Source organism: Delphinapterus leucas, chromosome 5 (genome assembly GCF_059928025.1).
Source record: "Delphinapterus leucas isolate spDelLeu-1000000601 "Yukka" chromosome 5, BTC_Dleu_Yukka2, whole genome shotgun sequence".
Taxonomy (NCBI): domain Eukaryota; kingdom Metazoa; phylum Chordata; class Mammalia; order Artiodactyla; family Monodontidae; genus Delphinapterus; species Delphinapterus leucas.
Window position 1 is genome coordinate 51,254,866 of NC_143133.1, and position 23,514 is coordinate 51,278,379.

At 48.2% G+C, this 23,514-nt stretch overlaps 2 protein-coding genes across 2 annotated transcripts in view; one reads left to right on the plus strand and one right to left on the minus strand.

Annotated features, from left to right (window-relative positions):
* The first annotated feature begins 982 nt into the window (after window positions 1-982).
* On the plus strand, window positions 983-7,587 carry SOD3 (superoxide dismutase 3). Its single transcript, XM_022566653.2, has 2 exons — window positions 983-1,090; window positions 4,960-7,587. Exon 2 carries the CDS (start codon window positions 4,976-4,978, stop codon window positions 5,708-5,710), a length of 735 nt encoding a protein of 244 aa, XP_022422361.1. The 5' UTR covers window positions 983-1,090; window positions 4,960-4,975; the 3' UTR covers window positions 5,711-7,587.
* Window positions 7,588-14,810: 7,223 nt separating this feature from the next.
* Window positions 14,811-23,514, minus strand: part of CCDC149 (coiled-coil domain containing 149) — a 96,920-nt gene continuing 88,216 nt past the window's right edge. Inside the window, 2 exon segments of the mRNA XM_022566616.2 lie at window positions 14,811-15,056; window positions 15,059-15,447. Of these exon segments, the coding sequence (XP_022422324.2) occupies window positions 15,012-15,056; window positions 15,059-15,447 (434 nt within the window). The 3' untranslated portion in view covers window positions 14,811-15,011.

Sequence of the window (23,514 nt, forward strand, 5' to 3'; positions counted from 1 at the left end):
CTGTCCTGCGGCCAGGACTAATGTTTGGGTCTTTAGGGACCCTGTCCATCCCTCCCCAGCTACAGTCCCCACTCTGTACTGGATGGATCTGTTGACACCGCTGTTCCCTCCCCAGAGTATGAACCCCAGAGGGCAGGGACTCTCCCGGGTTTGGGTACCAGCACACAATGGAGCGAGCACCCACTAAGCATTTATTGAAGGAAGGTTGGCAGGCAGACAAGCAGACAGGCAGGCTGCCTTTTCCCATGTGGACTTTTCCGGGGAAAAAAGCTCCTTTTGGAAAGAGCTGCTGTGATTGAGAAAAGATCATGGCCGCAAAGGAAGAAAGGGCCTTGGGGGAGGGAAAGATTCATGGGTGCCTCAGACCACACTCTTTTAAAAGACTCTTCCATAACTTCAATAAGGGAGCGAGAACACGATGAGAGTGATAACGTTTGGGGCATCGGGTTAGCCTCGCCTCCCCATTTTACAGATGATGAAACAGAGGCACAGGGAGTTGGTCCAGGAGCACATCCTTAGGAAGTGACACAGCTGACACTCTGCAGCCTGAGTCCCCGCCTGCGTCTCACCTCTCACAGGTGTGGCCGCACAGTTCTGGAGGAAACATCACGCATATTTGCGGGCGTCCGTTTCCATCTTAGATGCATCCAGCAAAAATAAATCAATAGCTGAGGAAATCAGGGGAGAGCAAAGGGCCTCTCAAGAAAGAGACCATTGTACACGTCTCCAAACAGGCTATTTTCGGTCTACTTTTTATTCCGCTGCTACACCCTGAAGGTCACTTGCTACGTCTGCACAAACCAGTGAAGTCACGAAAAGGAATACTTGGCTAGGGAACGCGGGGCTGGGGGGGAGGTGACAGAGCTGGAGGAGGTGAGGCAATTCCACAACAAGGACTGCCTAGCCGCCTTCCCTCCCTAAACCGACCCAATGACTTTCTTTCCTCGCGGTGACCACGCCCCGCGAGGCTGCCCTGCGCGGCCACAAACAGCCCAGGAGCCCGCTCCGAGTTCCTGCGACCGGCTGGCGGCTGGCGGGGTACTGCTCCCCAGGTCTCAGGAGGGAAAGCTCTCTTGGAAGAGCTGGAAAGGTGAGTGCGAAGTCGAGGTTCATTTCGTTCTTCTCGGAGTGTGCTTACTGAGTTTGAAACTGGGGCGGGGCATCCAGCCTCTCCCAGGAGAAGGATATGATCATTTTCGTGGGAGAGAAACGCGCTTCTTCTTCTTCTTTTTTTTTAACATCTTTATTGGTATAATTGCTTTACAATGGTGTGTTAGTTTCTGCTTTATAACAAAGTGAATCAGTTATACATATACATGTGTTCCCATATGTCCTCCCTCTTGCGTCTCCCTCCCACTCTCCCTATCCCACCCCTCCAGGTGGTCACAAAGCACCGAGCTGATCTCCCTGTGCTAGGTGGCTGCTTCCCACTGGCTATCTAAAAACGCTTCTTGACAGAGCCCAGCTGCTGTAAAGCAGAGGAGTGGGGAGGCGGGGAGAGGGGTGAGGAGGGCAACCCGGGAGGAGAAACTGACTGGTCTCGGATCTGCTAATGCCAGGCCGAGAGGACCTCAGCGTCCTCCGGGTTAGAGAAAAAAGAAATCTGGAGTGAGGAAGACGGATGTTTCTGGATGTTGCCTGCATGGGTGGTGAGGAAAAGCCACCTGCTTAGGGGAGGCACAAAGGGAGGGCCTGGCTGCCTCAGGCGCATAGCTGGGACCCCTTCTCGGAGGGCGCCCAGGCATTAGAACACACCACAGCCTTCGCGGGGGCCGCAGTCTTCCCAGACCCAGACCCAGCAAGGAGGCACCGGCCCGGAGGCTTGCTTTGTCCCCTGTCTCTGATAACTATGTTCTCCCCTCTGGACCAAGCGGGCCCTCCAAAAACCACTCGGTCATCCACAGCTCAAACTGAGTGACAGACTGAGCCAGAAGGGTGAGCCTTATGCAGGCGGGCCTTGAGGGCTAGAGTGAAAAGCTTAATAAGACCCAAGGAGTCAGGGTTTACCTGGGATTTAAGAAGAATTCTCTTTTTAAGAGAAAAACATCTCCTTCAAGTGTTCATTATGACCCAAGCATTCTTGGAAAAGAAAGCTTTGTGGACACACCCAAAACAATCTGTCCTTGCTGTATGTTTTTAAGGAAGTACCTTCCGATCGGCAGAGCCCACCTGAGGGCCACGACCGGTTCAGAAGGAGAGGGGTGGTGGGTGATGATGGAGACCTTGAAGCCAAGGTCTGGCCTCAGGGATGCTCCTCCATTCCCACCCCCCACTCCCTGGGGCTTCAGCGTAGTAACCAGGCCACATCAGAGGGGGTTCCCTTGATGTCACTTTCTGGACTTCTCCTCCTACTTGTCACTCCTTCTTGGAGCCCTTCCTGGCCACCTCCTCCTCCCAGGGCTGCAATAGCATCTTTCAGCTGATGGTCCTGAAATCCCTATCTGCAGTTTCTCTCTGATAGCTAAGAGCTGCCATTTACTGGGAATTTTCTATGTAGCAGGCTCTGGGCTAAGTGCCTTGATAAGAGCTGTTCAGTGTAGTGCCTAAACCTTGGGCTTGGAGCAGACCACACCTTTTCAAATCCTGCCTCAGCTATTATTGTATGTGTAACCACAGGCAAGACACCTGCCTTTCTGTGCCTCAGTTTCCTGCACTTTAGAATGGGCATAACAATGCACCCACCCCAGAGGGTTTTTGTGAGGCTTAAATGAATTAACACATGCTAAATGCTTTTAACAGTGCCTTTAAGGGTGTTCAGTAAATGCTGGCAATTCTAATTGTGTCTTTTAAGCCTCACAGCAAGACTCCAAGGTAAGTATTATTATCTCTATTTGCGATAAGAAAACTGAGGCTCAGAGAAGAGGGGGAGCCCAGCTAGAGTTTGCAGTCCGGCATTTTCTCTGCTACTCTGTAACCAAAATAACAATTATGCTAACTCTTAAAGAGTAAGTGAAGTGGCAGAGTCAGGCCAGTGAGCCCAGTGAGTTCCGGAATCCATTCTTTAATCACCACACTAGACTGCATTCCTGTAATGGTTATGGAAAGAATAAACACTCAACCCCAGAATTTAATTTTAAAATGGCACCTGCTTGGGGGTTGGAGAAGGCCTTTGAAAGTGCAGTTGACCCTCAAACCAGCTCTTTGGAGGCAGCATTGATCCCTGTGGGCAGACTGAAAAATGTGAAAATAGCCTGGCATCTCATATCTCGTTTACACCTCCTGGTGGCCCTTGGTGGTCTTACCAGCCTTGTTTTACAGCTAAGAGAGAGTCAGTAACTTCCCCCATGATATTGCGGTTATGCAATATGGTATATGTGTCTCACCATAAAATTCCTGGTTGGGTCCCAGAATCTTTGATGGAGCTTTAAACAAAACAGAGCAACTCATGCCCACTGAATCAGAATCCCTTAGGGTGGTGCCTGGGCGTCTGAACTTTAAGAACCAGAATCTGATGTGCAGCCGACACTGAGAACCCCTCCCAGTTACACTGCCTCTTACAAAGGCCAGAAGCCCCATTTACAACCATCTGCTGAACATCCCACCTGGGATCTCGCATCTCAGCAGGCTCGGGTTGAACTTGCCCTCTCTCCCTTCTTCTCGGGGCCTGGTACCACCATCCATCACCCAGTCTCCCCTGCTGGGAACTCAGTCATCCTCAACTCCTCTTCCCCACTGCCAGTGGTACCCAAAATGTCTCCTGTATCCATGCTGCCTCCACCTTGGTAAAAGCCTTCACCATTTCTGATCTGGATCGCTGCTGCTGCCTCCTAACACATCACCCTCTGACTACCTCTGTTTCTCTGCTGTGTCTCCATTTCTTCTTGTCCTTCTCCCCTGTCCTCTCTATTCCCCAAATCCAGCCCACATCCTTTCTCCTGCCAGACTTAATGAACTAAAAACTATCTCAACACTCACTTTTCTGCTTAAAAACTTCCACCAGCACTAGCCTCCTGGCTAATAACCACACACCTTAGTACAGAAAAGCCAGCCCTTCCATCCCTGGCTCAGCGTTCCCTCTTCAGCCTCGACTCCTCTCTGGTGGCACAGGCCATGTTCCAGCCACACTGAATTACCCCATCCCCAAAACGAACTGTGTCCCTTCACAGCCTGTGAACACATCATGTTGTGCCTCCTGCCTGAAATGGACTTCTGACCTGGCTTGGCTGAAAAACTCCTCGTCTTGTGGGACCCTTAAAAGTCACCTCCTCTGGGAAGCCCTCCTGGAGTCTCCCAGTGAGATGGGCACTCCTTACTCTGTCCTTCCCCAGAACAAGGCTCTATCTTCAGTTACAGGATGGCATTGGAATGATCTGATGACACATCTGTCTGTCAGTGAACTCCTCATTCAACCTTCACATATTAAACGTGTCCTACTGCCAAGTGCAGGCCCAGATGCTATGGACACTGATGAATAAAACTGAGTTTCTAGCTTTAGTCTACTGAGCATGGCAGAGAAGAAGGGATAGGGCACTTCAGAGAGAAGGCACCGCAAGTGCAAGAAGCGCGGCAGCGAGCCTTATGCTGCCTGTGTAAGAGAGGATGCAGAAAGAGAGCAGCAGAAGATGAGGGGCAGAGATAAGGAGAGGGAGGACATCTGAAAGGGCCGTGAGAGCCTCGCTCGTGTATCCTGAGACAACCCCCCACCCCGGGCCAATTGTCCTGGACTCCCCACGCTATGGAGATGGGACTTGGGAGGACCGTGATCAGATTTGTGGCTCAGAAAGATCCTCCTGAGTTTCTTGAGATTATGTCCCATCCATCTTTACAACCACAGCACCTAACACAGTTCCTGGAATGCAGCAGGCCCTGAAGAGACAGGGGCCGAAAGAACAAAAAGCACGCTAGGCAAGGAAGCCCCTTGGCAGGAAGCGTTTGGATTCAAGGGCACCGGGGTCCCTGGGATTCCAGGTTTCCAGTGACTAAGTCTCGCTCTGCCCCCACCCCCGGGGGTGCCCGCAGGTGCCCGACTCCGGCCATGCTGGCGCTGCTCTGTGCCTACCTGCTCCTGACATCCCGCGCCTCGGAAGTCTCCGCCGACCCGGACCTGGAGCAGCCCGGCTCCCGCATTCAGGAGCAGATCCGCGACATGCACGCCAAAGTGATGGAGATCTGGCGGGAGCTGACGCAATGGTGGGCGGTGGGCGGAGGCCAGGACGCCGCGCTCCACGCCACCTGCCCGGTGCTGCCGTCGGCCACGCTGGATGCGGCGCAGCCCCGGGTGAGCGGCGTCGTGCTCTTCCGGCAGCTGCGGCCCGGCGCCTTGCTCGAGGCCTTCTTCCACCTGGAGGGGTTCCCGGCCGAGCCCAACGGCACCAGCCGCGCCATCCACGTGCACCAGTTCGGGGACCTGAGCCAGGGCTGCGACTCCACCGGCGCGCACTACAACCCGCTGGCCGTGCCGCACCCGCAGCACCCGGGCGACTTCGGCAACTTCGTGGTGCGCGACGGCCAAATCTGGAAGTACCGCTCCGGCCTGGCCGCCTCGCTCTTCGGCCCGCACTCGATCGCGGGCCGCGCCGTAGTGATCCACGAGGGCGAGGATGACCTGGGCCGCGGTGGCAACCAGGCCAGCCTGGAGAACGGCAACGCGGGCCGCCGGCTCGCCTGCTGCGTGGTGGGCCTGTGCGGGCCGGGGCCCTGGGCGCGCCAGGCACAGGAGCACGCGGAGCGCAAGAAGCGGCGGCGAGAGAGCGAGTGCAAGGCCAGCTGAGCCCCCCACCCGGGCGCCCCGAGAGCTCCCTCCACGCCCCAGACCCGTTCCATGTGCCCTGGGAGCCCCTCCATGCCCTGACACCCCTACAAGTGCCTGAGATCCCCTCCGAGTACCCCAAGACCCCTCTACGCCTGACACCTCTCCAAACTCCTGAGATTCCCTCCATGTGGCCCAGGGCCCCCTCTACGTTTATCTGTCTGTTCTGTGACACCTCTTCCAAGCATCCTGAGACCCCTTCTACACCCTGACACCCCTCCAAGTGCCCCAGGATCTCCTCTACACCCTGACTCTCCTCCAAGTGCCCAAGATGCCCTCCATGTGACCCAGGACCCCTTCTACACATCCCAGGATCCCTCCATGCCTCGACACCTCTCCAAGAACCCTGGGACACCTCTACACCCTGACACCTCTCCAAGTGCCCAAGATCCCCTCCGTGTGACCCAAGTCCCCACCTTCTCATCTTGATTTTTCTCCTTTTGCTCCCAGAGACACTCCCTACTCTGAGGTACCACTTTTGCCATGGCTAGGGTCTCCCCGAAAATCCCCTCCACCCTGAGGTCTCAAACCATGTATACTGAGACACCCCCTTTCATCCAGAGGGCACCCTGAGCTCTGAGGACCCCCAGAGATTTACCCTGAGGGTCTTCCAGACTCCCCCCCTTCCACCCTGGCAACCCTGCCCTCACCCTGTGAGCCCTGAGATCCCTCAATGCCCTAAGAACCTACCTACCCCCACCCACTTTAGGTTCCTCCTAGGCAGTCTGAGACCCCTCCTGAGGTTGCCTCTCCCCCTCCCCCTCCCCAGCATGTGCAGTGCAGCCTGGCGCCCCTGCCCGGTGTCTCCAGCTATTCCCCCAGCCCCACACCCCAGAGAGCTGCTCCTTTGTGGGCTGTTTGGCAGTCTTCGTGTTGCACATTAAAAACTTAGCAATTCAGTACTGCATGGGGGCCTTGGTTACTGTTTTGGTTTATTTGAGGCTTCTCTCCCCACTCAGCTATTTTTTGGGGAATGGCAAAGATGTTTCCCAAACCTCTTAGGACTTCTTCTCCCCTGCCCAGCTCTGTTGGCTGCAAGGCTCAGTCACTGATCATCATGCCTTTGGGGTGTGGCTCGCAAGAGGGAGGAAACCAGGATCACTTAGGGAAATGGGAAAAAAAAATACAGCTTCCTGGGCCACATGCCAAAGCTGTAGAATCCAAAGGGAGAGGAGAAAATCTATTTGCAACAAGCTTCCCAGTGATTCTGATGCTGGAGCCACTGGCCTGGCATGAGCGGTACACCAACTCACTGGGCCCAGTGGCCTCTCACATCTGCCTCTGTGGGAAGCCTGAGGTCCATTTCCCAGATGGCGGAGACAGGGCCAGTGAGGCAGTGTCCCTGGGCAAGTTATAGGGAGGTTGGTGTTGGTATCTAAAGTTGTCGGCTTTCTCCACAACCAGGACAATGCCCTTCTTGGCTTCTTGATACAAAAGCAGTTGGAAGCGGTGGGGTCCAAAGGCAGGTTGGTCTTAATTAAGGCTTGATGGAGGTTCTGCCTCTCTCTGTGAAAATTATAATCTATACACAGACTAGATCAGTCTTGTGCGTTCACCTTCACTTGCTGAAGCACCCATCCTGGGGTAGACCCACTTCCTAGCTGTGGCTTTCCCACCCTGGTTCCTCAGGGCAGCTTCTGTCTCTCCCAGACTCTTAAGGCAGTGAGTCAAACTGAACCTTAGCCAGAAAGCCATCCCCAGTGGTTATTTTTACCTCTTACTAGGACTACCTTGTCATTTAAAACCCTTTCCTTGAGCCCAAGCGACAAGTGGGAAGAAAGGCTATTGCCTGGTGAATTTGCTCCACCAACTGGTTCTCACTGGTTTTGAAACGGAGCAGGACTCTGCGAGGCCTTCCCAGGGACAGACCCCTTGTGTCCCACCCCCCCCCCCCACACACACACACCAGTTTGTATAAAAGCTCTAGCCTCCTAGGCCTTCCCCAGGTTCCAGAGAGCAAATTTAATCAGAGAAGTGAGAAAATGCAGAAACAAAGGAAAACAGTCAAGCAAGACAATAATAGTCTAGTTATAAAACAAAGTCAAGGACCTTTAGTTCCTCCTCAAGTGCTATAGAGAATATCCTGAGCCATATCCTTGAGCTGTTTTACAGATACTAAAACCCTCACCAGGTGGAAGAAGTTAACAGCATGCTGACCACCAGCACGTAGACCCCAGACCGGTTGGAACCAGAAGGTTGATGACTGAGATTCCTGAAACATCACCCTGTCCTCATCACCAACCAACCAGAAGGATGTCCACGAGCTGATCGTGCACCCTGTGACCCTCTCCCTCACCTTGCCTTTAACCCTTCCCTGAAAGCTATCAGGGCCTTTGGGTCTTCTGAGCATGAGCTGCCCGTTCTCCTTGCTTGGTCCCACGTTGGGTGCCTTGCAATAAACACTGTACTTTCCCTCACCACGAGGCAGTGTCAGTAGATTGGCTTTACCGCATGTCAGGCGAGCGGTACCAAGTTTGGTTCAGTAATGGTTTGAAATATTAATTTGAAATGTACGGGTCGGCACTGAAAAGGGAATTAGCAAACTGAGTCTTTAAATATCCTGATTTCACATAGAGGCATTTGCCTACCCCCGCAATTAAAAGTTGTGAAAACAAGGCAGCAATTACATAGGAACACACGATGGACAGGAATAAAAAGCCAACACCCCGTCTTCGACTCTGCTGCCCAGATTATAGGTTAATTCAGGATCATCAAGGGAAGTTTGCATTTAGTTTTCAGAAGGGGGCTGGTGCTTCTCATTGCTTGTCTTCCGTCTTGGTCTGTTCAGGCTGCTGTCACAAAATACTGGAGACTGGGTAGCTCATAAACAATAGAAATTTATCTCACAGTTCTGGAGACTGGGAGTCCAAGATCAGGGTGCCAGCATCGTCAGTGAGAGCCCTCTTTGGGACTCATAGCCCATACCTCTTTGCAGTGTTATCACGTGGTAGAAGGGAAGAGGGATCTCTTTCAAGCCTTTTTTAAGGCAGCAACCTCATTCATGAGGGCTCCCCCTTCATGACCTTGGGACCCCCTACCAAAGGTCTCACCTTCTAATACCATCATATTTGGGGGTTAGGATTTCAACATATGAATTTTGGGGGGAACACAAACGTTCAGACCACAGCACCTTCTGTTTTTAGTTTCTCTCTTCACTACCCTTGACCCCCCCACAGACTGAAGAAATACCCTCGCAGATCTGCTTCATTTCTGTCGTGTCCATTCATGGGAATGGGATTGATAAACTATTCTATGGGGCTCCAGAGCCAAGAAACAAAGAGAGGAAATAATAGAGGGGCAAGTTACAGTTCACTGTAAGGGCCAGGAATGTATATAGCACAGGGGCTGAAAGTTTAGGCTGAGGTAGAAAGGCCTGTTTGGAACCTCAGCTCAGCCACACTTATAAGCTGTGTGACCTGGGCAAGTCACTTCACCTCTCTGGGCCTGAGCTCTCTCATCTGTAAAAGAAGACTATCGCATTGGACTGTTGTGAAGATTAAATCAAGAGTTACTCATGAGAGGTGTATAGCATAGCGTGAAGGCCTAAGGAGCTAATGAATGGCTAAGGTCAAAAATAGCTACCTAGTCATGGATTGGACAACCTTGAAAGGTAGTGAGTGTCGTGTCACTAGAAGGATTCAAGTAAAGGCAAGGCTGCTACCTCTTCAGTTTGGAAGAAGGATTTCCGCATCCATTAAGAGGCCAGCTGAGATGAATTCTGTGATCCCAACTCTTGGGGGGAGGGGCCAAGATGAAGGAAAGACTGGTGCCCGTAAGGGCAGGCATCTGGTTCCTGCACAGAACCGGATGTGTGCCACCAGACCCGCCCACAGGACCCCATTTGGCCCCTGGAGGCTATTTTTACTCCTCTCCTCTTACAGATCTATTTTGTTAATCTTCTTATATTTGCTGTTTTGACTTCCCAGCCAGCTTGCTAATCAGTTTGCCTATTTGACTCACAGGGTTTGCGTTTGTCACTGAGACTTAAACACACACTTGTTTTGATTTCTTTTTGTAAAATTAGAAGCGTTTGATGTAATGACTCTACCTAGACGCAGCTGGTAAAGTGAGAATAATGCTCCAGTTTGCACAGTTTAAACACAATGTCGACAATAATTAGAAACGCTATCTTTAGATGTTTAGGATAAGCTTTTTCTCCGAATTGCAGTGAATTTTTCTTCCAAGTGGGGCTTTTCAGTGCGTGTATATACAGAAATACTAAAAACGTAAGAAAATAGAGCAAATCAGTGAGTGCTTTGGTCAACTTGAAAGATGGCAGGAAATTAACTAACTGATTTTAGATCTGGCGTTTTTGACTGAATGCATAAAATCTTTACATGCGCCATATTTTTCACGACTAGCATATGATCTAAAAATTTTAGGGACGGATTGCAAGTGATAAGTTGCTGCAATATGCTAAAAGCTCTGCTCAGTCTAGCCTCGGCCTCCGGCGAGGGTGGGAGGAGGATAATGTAAATAATACCAATGATTAATCACCGACATCAGGATAATTACATTTTAATTTCAGGTAACAGAAAAGATACAGTTATGACACATGATGATCATAGATCCACTAAATCAAGGTCTACAACTGAATAGAAGTTACTTTGTTTAAATCAAATTACAAAACAGCAGTTGATCTGCTTTTTTTTTCTTTTTTTTTTTTAAGTCCGTTGTTTTAAATTTAATAGGCTATCCCTGGCCTTTGCCAAGATCCCAAAATATATTCCGGGGCTCATATAGATTCCAGAAAATCATACTTGTCAGTATTATGCAAACTTTCCCTAAGAATCCGAAAAAGAAATCCTCATTTGGTAAAGAGGTGTTATGAAATGTAAGGCGACACACCTATAGCTATCGTTTTAAATTACCTTCAGGCTGCATCAACTTGTTTGGTTTTGTTTTTGTGAACAACCGTAATATCGAGAGATGGGTCCTTCTTATTTTTCTGCTTATTCCTAATTAGATTCACTGCCTCGTTCTCTATTGCATCTGTAGAATGTACAAATTTTTCTCTGTTCAGAAAGACATCTGGAAAACAAGGAATATATTAATGTAGTGAGTTGAGGGGAATCCTTTGGCTTTTTGACATCCTAACTGAGCCATATGAAGGTACCCTCAGTATTATTAAGGAGGAAGATTGCTCCAAATGGAGGCTTCCAAAATGAAAGCAGAGGGGCAGAGATGGAAGGGACTCAGATAGAGACCTTCTTCAAAGAGAAATAAGGTATCAAGTCACAGGGCTACAGGAAACAATCCAGCCAGGAGAGAGCCACAGGTTTTAGAGGAAACCAAGAGTGGCAAAGGCATGCTGTGATTTGAAAGAGACAGGAAAGGTAACCCCAATGAGCAAGTAGCTGGTCTTCGAAATTCTTTAGAGAGAAGATTGGACGTCCATTTGGAAAAATTCAGATGGTGAGCTGGGGTGCAAATGCTCCCAGAAGGAATAACACATCCCCAAATTCACTCCAACACATGAATGACTGATACTAGAACTCGTTTTTTAGAGCTTCAAGTCATGATGGTGGTGTGTGTCTGGGAGTGAGGGCACAGAAAGAGGAAAAATGATTGGAAAATGAATTTCGCTTCCTTAAGACTGCCAACTAGGAGCAGGTTCCAGCAGGGATTGAGCTGAATGCCATCAGGGGCCTCCTAACGACAGAGGCTGTTCCAGGAGAAGGAGAAAGGGGGAGGGGGAGAGGAAGGTGCAGAGGAGGCATGGAAAGAGGAGGTAGGGATGAGAAATGTCTGGTTTACAAAAACCAATCCATTTCCACAGGCCTTAATTAGAAGAATGACAAACACTTATATGTAAAAATCCACACCTAAAGGCTCCCAGGTACAGAGCGATCACAAGAAATGCAGTGTGCAAACAAGCTTTCATTAAGAGACCTGTCAGCTCGGTTTCATTTATCCAGACTGTTCAGCATTCTGCTGGCAACTGAGCTGGAAAAATAATGGAAGGACAGATACACTTGAAGAGGTAAACAAAGGTGGGAACGTTTCAGCTGCAAAATAGGACAGGTAATAAAGAAGTCAGGGAATGGGAGAGATGAGATGGCATTTTTCTTAACAAACAAACAAATAACAACCACCCCTCCCTCAACTCCACACTCATCAGTAATGCAATATTCTGGCTTTTAAAAGAAAAAATAAAACAAGAACAGACGTGTGGGGTTCAGAGACAATGCTATTGGTGGCCTACTCAAATCTACTCAAATCTATCCCCCGCTCTGCTACACTTCCCAAGATCTGATTTTGTTTTAGTGTTCACCCTTTTAGAGTCTACATGTCCAGGGACAAGGCTCCTCCCCAATTCAGAGGATAATCTTGATGAATCTAAGCCCATCAGAGTAATTTCATCTTCCTTGCTAAGGACTGTTTTAGACATAGACATGTAACATGGTCATATAGGCATGTGACAATTTTGACCAATGAAATGTGACAAGAACTGGGTTACCTGCTCTTAAAACACACACACACACAGACACACACGCACACACACAGAAACTTCCTTCTGCCTTTGGACACAGATGTGAGAACAGGTGATGGCTGGAGCTGTTGCAGCCATCTTGTTATCATGAGGGAGTAGATGACACCGAGGCAGGCAAAGCAGGAAGACAGAAACTCAGATCCTTGATAACTTTCTTGAATGAACCAGCCCTGTCTGGCATTCCCTACTTCTTAAGTTCTTGCTATGAAATATAATTCATTTCCTTATTGTTTAAGTTTCTTAAAGTGTGAACTGTAGCTGAGAGTACCCCAACTGATGCAGGGTTATCTGGTGGAGTAGGGCACAGAATGCAATACATTTTCACAATGACTCTTAAAAAGACAAAAGACAACCATAAGTAATTGCTGAAACTCTTTTTAATGTCTGTGGAACAGAAGAACCGTGTTGAGTTGGGATAGCAGAGGTGGGACAGTGTCACATGGATGTACAGGGCAATGTCAAGATTACAAATATGACAGGATCATCTCATTGGCTCCAATTCCATCTAATAACACAAGACCCACCCCCCCACACAGGCTGATTGGATACACAGAGCTTATGTTATCGCTCCCTATGACCCCCTGCCCTGAACCCCATACTCTGGGACTCATGGCAGTTTTCTTGCCCATGATGGAATGTGTAGGAGTTTATTATAAGCCCTGCTTTCCAGAAGGTGATGAATGGGCCCTAAAGACATGCACCTGGCCAATTGTGTGTCAAAACCAAGGCTTCCGTGGGGAGAGATTTTTCTTTTTATTATCATTGTATTAAATCTGGCTGTGTTTTCCTTTGGTGGCTTTGGCGTCCTATGCAGTAGTGTTAAACATTTGCAGAGAGTTTAGGCCTGGTGCAGCAGGAAAATGATTTCTGTGGCTGCTGGCCTGGGCAAGCTTTGCAGCCGCAGAAGCGACCTCCGTGGAGGGAAAGGTAAGGGGATGAGTCTGGGAAGGGGGAGAGGCTGGAGCATAGAGGGATGAATGGGGCATTGGGGCCTGACGGGCAGGGGTAGATGTCGTGTCCTGCTCACCGGGAGCCACAGTGCTCTGACTCAGGCGTGCCTGCATCCCTCTAGGTGATGAGGGTGAACTCAGGTGAGTGGGAAGAAAGCAGCTGGAGGTCCACCCAGGGTGCATTTGGCAGAAGATGGGGCCCTCTGGTCTGCACCTTGCCCTCCTTCAGAGCAAGACATGCAAAGTCTGATGGATCCCACCCAGGTGGCAGAGTGATGTCAGGAGATAAATGTGGCAGGGAAGTTTTGCGGGGGGGGGGGGGGGCGGGCGGCTGGCCACCCACGTGCATGCAAGATTCACACCTGGGATCCCAAGCCTGGTCTAAACCTCTGATTTCTAGGATGAATTGGTGAATTTTCTACCTCTCCCACCTTGGGAACTTCTCTTTTCCCTGCAGGAGAGTCTCTCAAAGGAGTCATTCTGGTTCTCAGGGACGTTCTGAGCTTTGGGATCTAGTTTTAGGTCTTCCTGGAGAAATGAACTGCGTTCAGCACAAAGAAAGGTCTGTCATTTGATGAGGCTTCAAGTGCTGCAGTGCCAGATGCCGCCTAGAAAAGTTAATTTTATCCCCAAGGAAAGAAGCAGGTGGGGGTGACCACTCTCCACTTTCCCACTCTTGGAGCTTGAACTTGGTTCCCTAGCCCCCTCCCCTCCCCATCATCACAAAGGCTGTAATGAGTTACTTTGTTTTTCCCTTTCTTTCCACTCTAGGGCCACGAGCTCTGTCTTTAAAACCTCAGTAGCCGGCAGCACAGGGGGAAGCAGCCGCAGCATTTTGTTGAAGGAGTGATGCTAGAGGTTTCAGGTGGTGGGGGGATTGTGGGTTGGCCCCTAAGCAGCTATATCTTGCCCCAACCCTACAGGACCATAAAACCATAAAACCCTATATGTAGCCTGGGATGAAGGGAGAGAACCAGCATTCCCAGGTTCTGGCTCTCATCTCATCTCAGAAGCAAAACATCAAAACACCACTGGAGTCCCCCCCCCCCAATCCTCCCTGCGTATCCACAGCCCGCCCCACTCCCCCCTGTCCTGCCCTCCCCAGTCACTCCAGGTCGATTAATCCTCTAGAATTACAGGCTGGAAAATTCAGCTCTAGTAGTCAGCAGACAGGTCTCAACAGGGGCTGTGGATTTCAGACCGGAAGCCTAACCTTCTGAGCCCACTTAAGCCCCTTTCCGCCTGCCAGTCGGTGCCACTACAGACAGCGCTGCGGGCAGGATGCCAAGAACACCCACGCTGGGAGGTCCTACCGGGCCCTGACGTGATGGAGAGGAGCCGGGGGCCCTCTGGACCCATTGTGCTTAATTACACCTTACTCTACAGCCTCCTAATCATTACAAAGACCGGGATCTGATTAAAAACCCCATCCATTTCAAGCCCTTCCCATAATTCTGATCGACGACTTTAACCGCAAATAGAAAAACATCTTATCTCTAATAAAACAAGTGCTGACAGAAAGATGGATGTCGAAAACCAGCCATATGGCTGACACGATTCCGTGCCTGGCCATGTTCACAGCGTGCAGCTTCCGCAGAAAGAGATGACACTGAGAAGCTTGAGGACCCGCATTTAATAAATCGAACTGTGCTGGCATCATCAGGATATTCACAGTTTGCAACGGGAGCTGTGTGTCCTTTTTCACTTGCAGACTTGGAGGTGTTTTAGGAGAAAGTGACTTCGGTGAGCTGTTCTGATGCTTAATTCTTTACCGACCCAGGTGCCTTCAATGTGTCATCGTGCCTGACCTCGTTCCCCTTCAAGTTTTCATGGTGTTCCTTCTACCTCCACTCTCGGGGGTCTCTCCTTGCCATCTTCCAGGGTGGGAGCTTCTGCTGCAGGCTGGCTGGACTCGGCAGAGTCCGGGCAAGGTTTGGGGCACGACCCCTTGGCGGCCAGGCCCGGCGGGGATGGCCCCATCTCGTCCCTCCGACTCTCCACGGGACTCTCTCTTGTGACCCCTTCTGGTTTGGCAGCTGCCTGCTCCTCTGCCAGTTTCACGATTTCCCTTCCAAGCCTGTTTACTTCTTCTTCCTCAGAAGGTAGCTGGGGTAATGAGGGATGAAAGTGCTTGCGTTGGTTCCTGTGGCTCTGATTTGCTGGGGAGCTAACGGCGGGCCTCCCAGCATCCTCCCGCACTGTCAACGCCTCGGCAGCGGCACGACTTTCATCTCGTTCTTGCTTCTGAGCCTCCCCTGAAACAGACCAGGGACAGCATCAAACCTCTGGCTGCAAGTCAGCCCTTACTTCCCCTCTCCTCCCAACCTCGGGCCCACTGCTGCCAGGCCTCCCACACAGAAAATCCTGCTGAAGGGAACACAGGACCCACAGAAAAGAAAACAGCCACTCTGTTGATTCCCGTGTCATTAATGGAGGGAAAGGGATCACGTGGGCCATGTCTGTAACCCCTCCTTTCCAGGCACCTGGTTATCGCCTGCTTCGCTCTCTGATGGTGGTTCCTTGTGCCCATGAAATATTTAACCTGAGGACAAAGGGTTTGTAGGTTCTGTAGCTCGGGGAAGATCTGGGGGTCTTTAGTAATGAAAAGAGGTTCTCGCTGCTCTCTGTGTGGGAAACAGAAGGAGAGTTAGGGAGGGATTGAGCACCTCCACCCCCATCTCCATCAGCACCTCATTCTTTGATGCAGACCACTTGTGCTTTCTCACTTTCAATAAAGTGCTGTATGCAAAAGCAACTTCAAGCTCCCTACCCCGCCTCTCTAAACTGTTCTTTCTAAACCTGTACAACAGAAATTCTCTAGCTGCAACTGGAGGGGGATGGGAGAGAGCATGGGGCCCTGAGAGCCAGCATCCAGCCCCCATTTTCCTATTTGCTTGCTTTGTGGTCAGGATGACCTGTTTGGCCTTCTTTTTTTTTTTTTTTTTTTTAACATCTTTATTGCAGTATACTTGTTTTACATTGTTGTGTTAGTTTCTGCTGTATAACAAAGTGAATCAGCTATACGTGTACATATATCCCCATATCCCCTCCCTCTTGCGTCTCCCTCCCACCCTCCCTATCCCACCCCTCTAGGTGGTCGCAAAGCACTGAGCTGATCTCCCTGTGCTATGCAGCTGCTTCCCACTAGCTATCTATTTTACGTTTGGTAGTGTATATATGTCAGTGCCATTCTCTCACTTTGTCCCAGCTTACCCTTCCCCCTCCCCGTGTCCTCAAGTCCATTCTCTACGTCTGTGCCTTTATTCCTGTCCTGCCCTTAGGTTCATCAGAACCCTTTGATTTTTTTTTTAGATTCCATATATATGTGTTAGCATACAGTATTTGTTTTTCTCTTTCTGACTTACTTCACTCTGTATGACAGACTCTAGGTCCATCCACCTCACCACAAGTAACTCAATCTTGTTTCTTTTTATGGCTGAGTAATATTCCATTGTATGTATGTGCCACGTCTTCTTTATCCATTCATCTGTCGATGGACACTTAGGTTGCTTCCATGTCCTGGCTATTGTAAACAGAGCTTCAATGAACACTGTGGTACAGGACTCTTTTTGAATTATGGTTTTCTCAGGGTATATGCCCAGTAGTGGGATTGCTGGGTCGTATGGTAGTTCTATTTGTAGTCTTTTAAGGAACCTCCATACTGTTCTCCATAGTGGCTGTATCAATTTACATTCCCACCAACAGTGCAAGAGGGTTCCCTTTTCTCCACACCCTCTCCAGCATTTATTGTTTGTAGATTTTTTGATGATGGCCATTCTGACTGGTGTGAGGTGATACCTCATTGTAGTTTTGATTTGCATTCTCTAGTGATGTTGAGCATCTTTTCATGTGTTTATTGGCAATCTGTATATCTTCTATGGAGAAATGTCTATTCAGGTCTTCTGCCCATTTTTGGATTGGGTTGTTTGTTTTTTTGATATTGAGCTGCATGAGCTGCTTGTATATCTTGAAGATTAATCCTTTGTCAGTTGCTTCGTTTGCAAATATTTTCTCCCATTCTGAGGGTTGTCTTTTCATCTTGTTTACGGTTTCCTTTGCTGTGCAAAAGATTTTAATTTCATTAGGTCCCATTTGTTTATTTTTGTTTTTATTTCCATTTCTCTAGGTGGTGGGTCAAAAACGATCTTGCTGTGATTTATGTCATAGAGTGTTCTGCCTATGTTTTCCTCTAAGAGTTTTATAGTGTCTGGCCTTACATTTAGGTCTTTAATCCATTTTCAGTTTATTTTTGTGTATGGTGTTATGGAGTGTTCTAATTTCATTCTTTTACATGTAGCTGTCCAGTTTTCCCAGCATCACTTATTGAAGAGGCTGTCATTTCTCCATTGTATTCTCTTGCCTCCTTTGTCAAAGATAAGGTAACCATATGTGTGTGGGTTTATCTCTGGGCTTTCTATCCTGTTCCATTGATCTGCATTTCTGTTTTTGTGCCAGTACCATACTGTCTTGATTACTGTAGCTTTGCAGTATAGTCTGAAGTCTGGGAGCCTGATTCCTCCCGCTCCATTTTTCTTTCTCAAGATTGCTTTGGCTATTTGGGGTCTTTTGTGTTTCCATACAAATTTTGAAATTTTTTGTTCTAGTTCTGTGAAAAATGCCATTGGTAGTTTGATAGAGATTGCATTGAATACGTAGATTGCTTTGGGTAGTAGAGTCATTTTCACAATGTTGAGTCTTCCAATCCAAGAACATAGTATATCTCTCCATCTGTTTGTGTCATCTTTAATTTCTTTCATCAGTGTCTTATAGGTTTCTGCATACAGGTCTTTTGTCTCCGTAGGTAGGTTTATTCCTAGGTATTCTATTCTTTTTGTTGCAGTGGCAAATGGGAGTGTTGCCTTAATTTCTCTTTCAGATTTTTCATCATTAGTGTATAGGAATGCAAGAGATTTCTGTGCACTAATTTTGTATCCTGGTACTCTACCAAATTCACTGATTAGCACTAGTAGTTTTCTGGTAGCATGGCCTTCTTTTTTTCAGATACAAAATGAGGGGCAGGACTCTCTGATGGCCCTTCCGGACCTAACAAGCAAAAGAGGCTCTGCATGCCTGGGAAGCACTTGGGGAGTGAAATCTTGGCACCCAGACATGTGTGTTCAACACTAGACCCTGTGGTTCTCAGAAGTCAAGGCAGACCTTGACTGCTGTCCCCACACCCCAAGCCTCTAGTTCTGATACAGATTTGCTTCTCACATTCAAAAGAAGCCATTTTCCTTCTCTTAAGTCCTTTTAATGACCATAGAAATTTCCCAGGGACAGACATTCGACCAAATCTTGAATATACTCTAAAGCCTGTATTTAGTCATGGACCACTATGTATTAGTCTCCTAAGAGCTCATTGACTTCAGTAAGTATTGTACCTGAAAATGAGACCATTACTTGTGCTTAAATGAAATTCATGAATATATAAATGAGTGACTAAAGCAAGCCTTGATTTTTAAAAAAGTAACTCTTCAGATCTGTTCAGCCAGGATAACGTACGTTAGTTCCTAATAGGTTCCTGTGCTCCCCAGCTCCTCCTGCTGTAATGCAACTATCAGGAGAGGAACCTTCCCTAAGGCTTTGCTACTAAAAGTGGGGTCCGTGGACCAGCAGCAGTGGCATCACCTGGCAGTTTGTTAGACATGCAGTATCCTATCCCAGACCTACTGGTTCAGAATCTGCATTTTAGTAAGATCGCAGGCGATGTGGCTGCACGTGACAGTGTGAGAAACACTAGAGCTGAAACACAAATATGACTATGCCTTTCCCCAGCTCTCAAACCTCCAAAGGCCGCCACCACCCTGAGAACAAAGCCCTAGCTTCTCCTGACATTCAAGACCTTCAGTGACCCAACATCCATTTACCTGCCATGCCAACTCTTCTCCTCGTGTCCTTATACTCCAGCCAGACCGAACCCTTCATGGCACCCAGCCCTGCCCTCTGCGTCTTTGCTTACATGGTTGATGCCTCCGTGACCATCATTCCTTGATGCGTCAAGATGACCAGCTTCAAGAGTGAGCCCCACCTCCACCTCCGCCGTGAAGCCTGTTTGATTAAATCCTTCCACTGCCCTAATCCCCACAAGGTTGTGTCTGAACCTCCAAGGGAACTTCATACTTTTTACTTTTTTAACCCTTAAATTGTTACTTATGTATAATTAGCTTATAAAACGCACCTGAAGTATAAAATCTTACCTGATTAATTTTTTACCTTTGCCAGTAAAGGGGGGCTCAGTAAATAGCTTATTAAATGTTTGAATCTATAGACATATACATGAATGCATGAATAAATGAATATGTTAGTACATATATTTCAATACCATCCATAAATAAATGAAAGCAGTCCTTGGATTTATTTGTTCCAGGTTCAGGTTGCTAAAAGTTCTTAAAATGGCACTTTGAGAAAAAAAGATTTCTAACTCACACAATCATTTAGCTACATCTGTGGTAGCTCAGGGAAGCAATCACATGATTTTCATACTAACAAATGAAAAAATGTTATAGTGGTTATACAGGAGACACGGGGAAACACGGAGTCAAAATGAGCCAGTTTCCAGCATAGTGCAAGAAGCTTTAGTCAAAAGGAGTAAATTATGGTCCTTTCTGCGGCTAAATTTTTCACCAACGTGAGATGAATAAACTCCTTCTGGAAATTACTCTTATGAAATTACTTCTTCCAGGACACTTAATAGTATATTCTGGTGCCCCTGAAAAATTAATTAACCTTATCCATAACAACCTAACCCCTAAACCATTTGCGCTGTTTTTACTGTAGGTCAGGTTAATCTTCTCTACCTTAATTTACATCTAAGGGAGGGTGGTCTAAATTACACTGGGGCCTTTTGGTTCGCCGGTCCTTTGCCTTGTGCCATTTTTTTAGATGACATTCCGCTCACATCCAAATGTATGAATCTTTTTTAAAATGGCAAACCTCTGAGATTACCAGGGAGAACTTTTCAATTTTTGGGTGGTGAGGGGAACAGGGGCCACACTGCTGTCATCATTATAGGTCAAGGCACAGTCGCAATAAGGGGATGGACATGGCTGTAATTCTCTTGTCTGGTCCTATTGTGGATTTTTTTTTTTTTTTCCCAAGAAAGCCTAGATTTTCAGAGTCTCAGGACCATAAACATATAGAGACCAGGCTCTGAGACTGGCTTATGGTTCAACAGCAGGATTTGCCAATCCTCTTCTCGCTTTTGTTTATCCAAAAGATATCTAAAAAGTACACTCAAGTAGTGATCAGAAGACAAAGAAAAGTTACTGAAAATACCACAACTCTTGAGCTAATAAGGAGGACCTCTGGTTATTTGCTGTGGGAGCAGAATCTTCCTCTAACTCTGTGATTCTGGAATGTTGACACTTAAGCTGTGGGAGTTTTATTTCTCCTTTGAGAACAGACACATAGCATTGCCATTTCTTTTTTTTTTTTTTTTTTTTTTTGCGGTACGTGGGCCTCTTACTGTTGTGGCCTCTCTCGTCACGGAGCACAGGCTCCAGATGCGCAGGCTCAGCGGCCATGGCTCACGGGCCCAGCCGCTCCGCAGCATGTGGGATCTTCCCAGACTGGGGCACGAACCCGTGTCCCCTGCGTCGGCAGGCGGACTCTCAACCACTGCGCCACCAGGGAAGCCCTTGCCATTTCCATAAAAGAAAGATTTCTGAATTGGCTCAGAATTGAAAAATATTATTACCCCCCAAATAGTAATTATTCCGTGCTGCTTTAGCAAACAGAATTAGTATCATTAATACTTATTAATAACAATATACATATCAATAATGATGAGGCAATCAACTGATACAAATGCATTAGGACACAAATAGTGCAGAGAGAAAAAATATTTTCTCTAAAAGAAAAAAACAGTAGCTCTTTGTAGAAAGGATTGCTGGTTTTCTAAAAATGTGTTCCCTCCCCCCTAACATTGGCCCGAAGGGCACATTCATCTTCTTTTGTTAACTGGTCTCTGATGGGCTTTGTCTTCCTGAGTGTGAGCTGCTTTCAGTTGGAATTAATCAGAGATGCAGCCGTGATGAGGGCATCCCAGACACTGACAGCAGTTACATAAATGCTTCCTTGTTGCCGCCCGTGCTGGCGAAGGACAGGGTTGGAACAATGAGAGCTAATGATGGAACTCTGAAAGCTATCATTTTGAATCAGGCCATTACTTATGCTACCCTTCTGAAAATCAAGCCAGGCTCAGACTCCATGTCAGGTTAGCAGGCTTGGGCCTGCCCGGGGGCTCAGCAGGCCACATCAGACAGAGTGCTTTGGATCTCCATGGGGAAACTGGATGCTGGCATGGGATGACCACCAGCCAAGACATGTTCCAGACTGCACAGTAGGCTACGGTGTGTTACAGGCCAGCCTTGCAAACAGCCACATGCTGCTGGCTAGAAAGTCCCAGCCTTGTCTTCTGGCCAGTGTGGGAACCCCACAAGTCAGGAGCTCTCTCCAGGAATTCTTCCCGCATGTGCTTGGGGAACCTCTCTGTTGAAATCCTAGACCTGTCCAGGCTTCTCTTACCATTCCATGCACTAGTATGAGTGATCTGGTTAGGCTTCAAAACACACCTGTACAGAAGCAGGAGTGAGCCTTGCTGAACCCAGCTCAGATTAGCAGAACCGCCCATCGGATCCAAAGACTCAGGATAAATAATACATAGCTGTTGCTTGAAGTTCTAAGTTTTGGGGTGTTTTATTATACAACAGCTAACAAGAGACAGTTGGGAGCCACTTGAGATTTTTGAGCAGAGTACAACCATGATGGAAAGCAGTGCTCCAGAAGCTTCATCCCACAGCAGCAGGATGAAGACGGGAAGGGAGTAAGGAGATTCTGGGAGGCAGGAAAACCAGGATGGAAGCCTTGCCAAGAAGGTCAAGAGGGCCTAAGCCAAGCCAGAGGTGGTAGAAATGGAGATACAAGAAACTCTGAAGAAATAGTAGCAGCAGACTAGATATGGATGGAGAAGGAAAGTGGACGGTGGTTGATGATGACTCTGTTGGATAGCTAAGTGACAAAAAGAGGAAGCAGGAAGAGTTGTGATGTCATACTTGAGAAGTCCATAGAATATGCAGGTGGGAAAATTTGTGCTTTGGGAAATATGGGACTGTAATTCTGCAGATGGGACCCACTGGGAAAAAGTTTCAAAAATATTTTCATAGAGGTGTGGTTGCAGGCATGACTCTGAGCAAGAGAAGATGGAGAGGAAATGTAGAAATCCAGGAAAGAAGCGTGACACCCGTGTGCTGGGTATATTAGTTATCTAATGCTGTATAACAAATTGTCTCAAAACTTAGCAGCTTAAGACTCAGGAGCCTGGGAGCAGTTTATCCGGGTGGTTCTTGCAAATGGTCTCCAATGTGGTTGTCATCAAAATGTTAAACAGGGCTGTTGTCATCTGAAGGCTTGACTGCAGCTGGAGAATCTGCTTCCAAGATGGCGCACTCATGTGGCTGATGGCTGGAAGCCTCAGTTCCAGGCCACGTGAAGATGATGTAGGGCTGCTCAAGAATCCTCAGGACATGGCAGCCAGCTTCCTCCAGAGTGAATGATCCAAGGTAGAGACAGTAAGGCAGATTCCACAAGTCTTTCAGAACTCGGCCTCAGAACTCACATACCATCACTTCTGCTGTAATCCATCAGTCACACAGACCAACGCTGATACAGTGTGGGAGAGGACTACACAGGGCACAAATGCCAGGAAGTGGAGATCAATTGGGGCCATCTTGGAAGCTGGTAACCACACTGGGGGCGGAGGGAGCAGATGAGCAAAACTCAGAAAGATGTGAAAGATAGTTTAGTCAGGGAAATGAGACTGTCACCTGGGAAGAGATCTGGCTCTCGACCCTGTTGCTTCATCTGGCACCTTAAATGGGCCCTTGATCCCCTTCAAAACACACTGCCTCCAGAAAGTGTGCCTGGTAAAGAAAATTTTTTCTCCATCCAACTGATTCCTAGACCACTTACCACATTGCCAGGCAATGTGCCAAGATTTCCCTGACGTTGGTACCACATCTCACCGTCTTATAGGTAGGGAAACTGAGGTTGGGGTTACCAGTCCACACAGCCAGTGTGACGTGGGGCTGGAATATGAACCCAGGTTGCTCAAATCCTGAGCCCTCGCTCTTAACCTCTATGCCGCCATGCTGAGAGTACAGGGATGCTTGTTCTTCTGCAGGAAGCTCCAAACAAGACAAACCCACATAGGCAACAAGAAGAAACATGAGGGATGACCCAACAGTGCCACAGAAGCTGCAGGAAGGCGAGGGACTGATGTCCTCCAAGCCCCTGGAGGGCTTGGCCAGGCAAAGAAAGAGCAA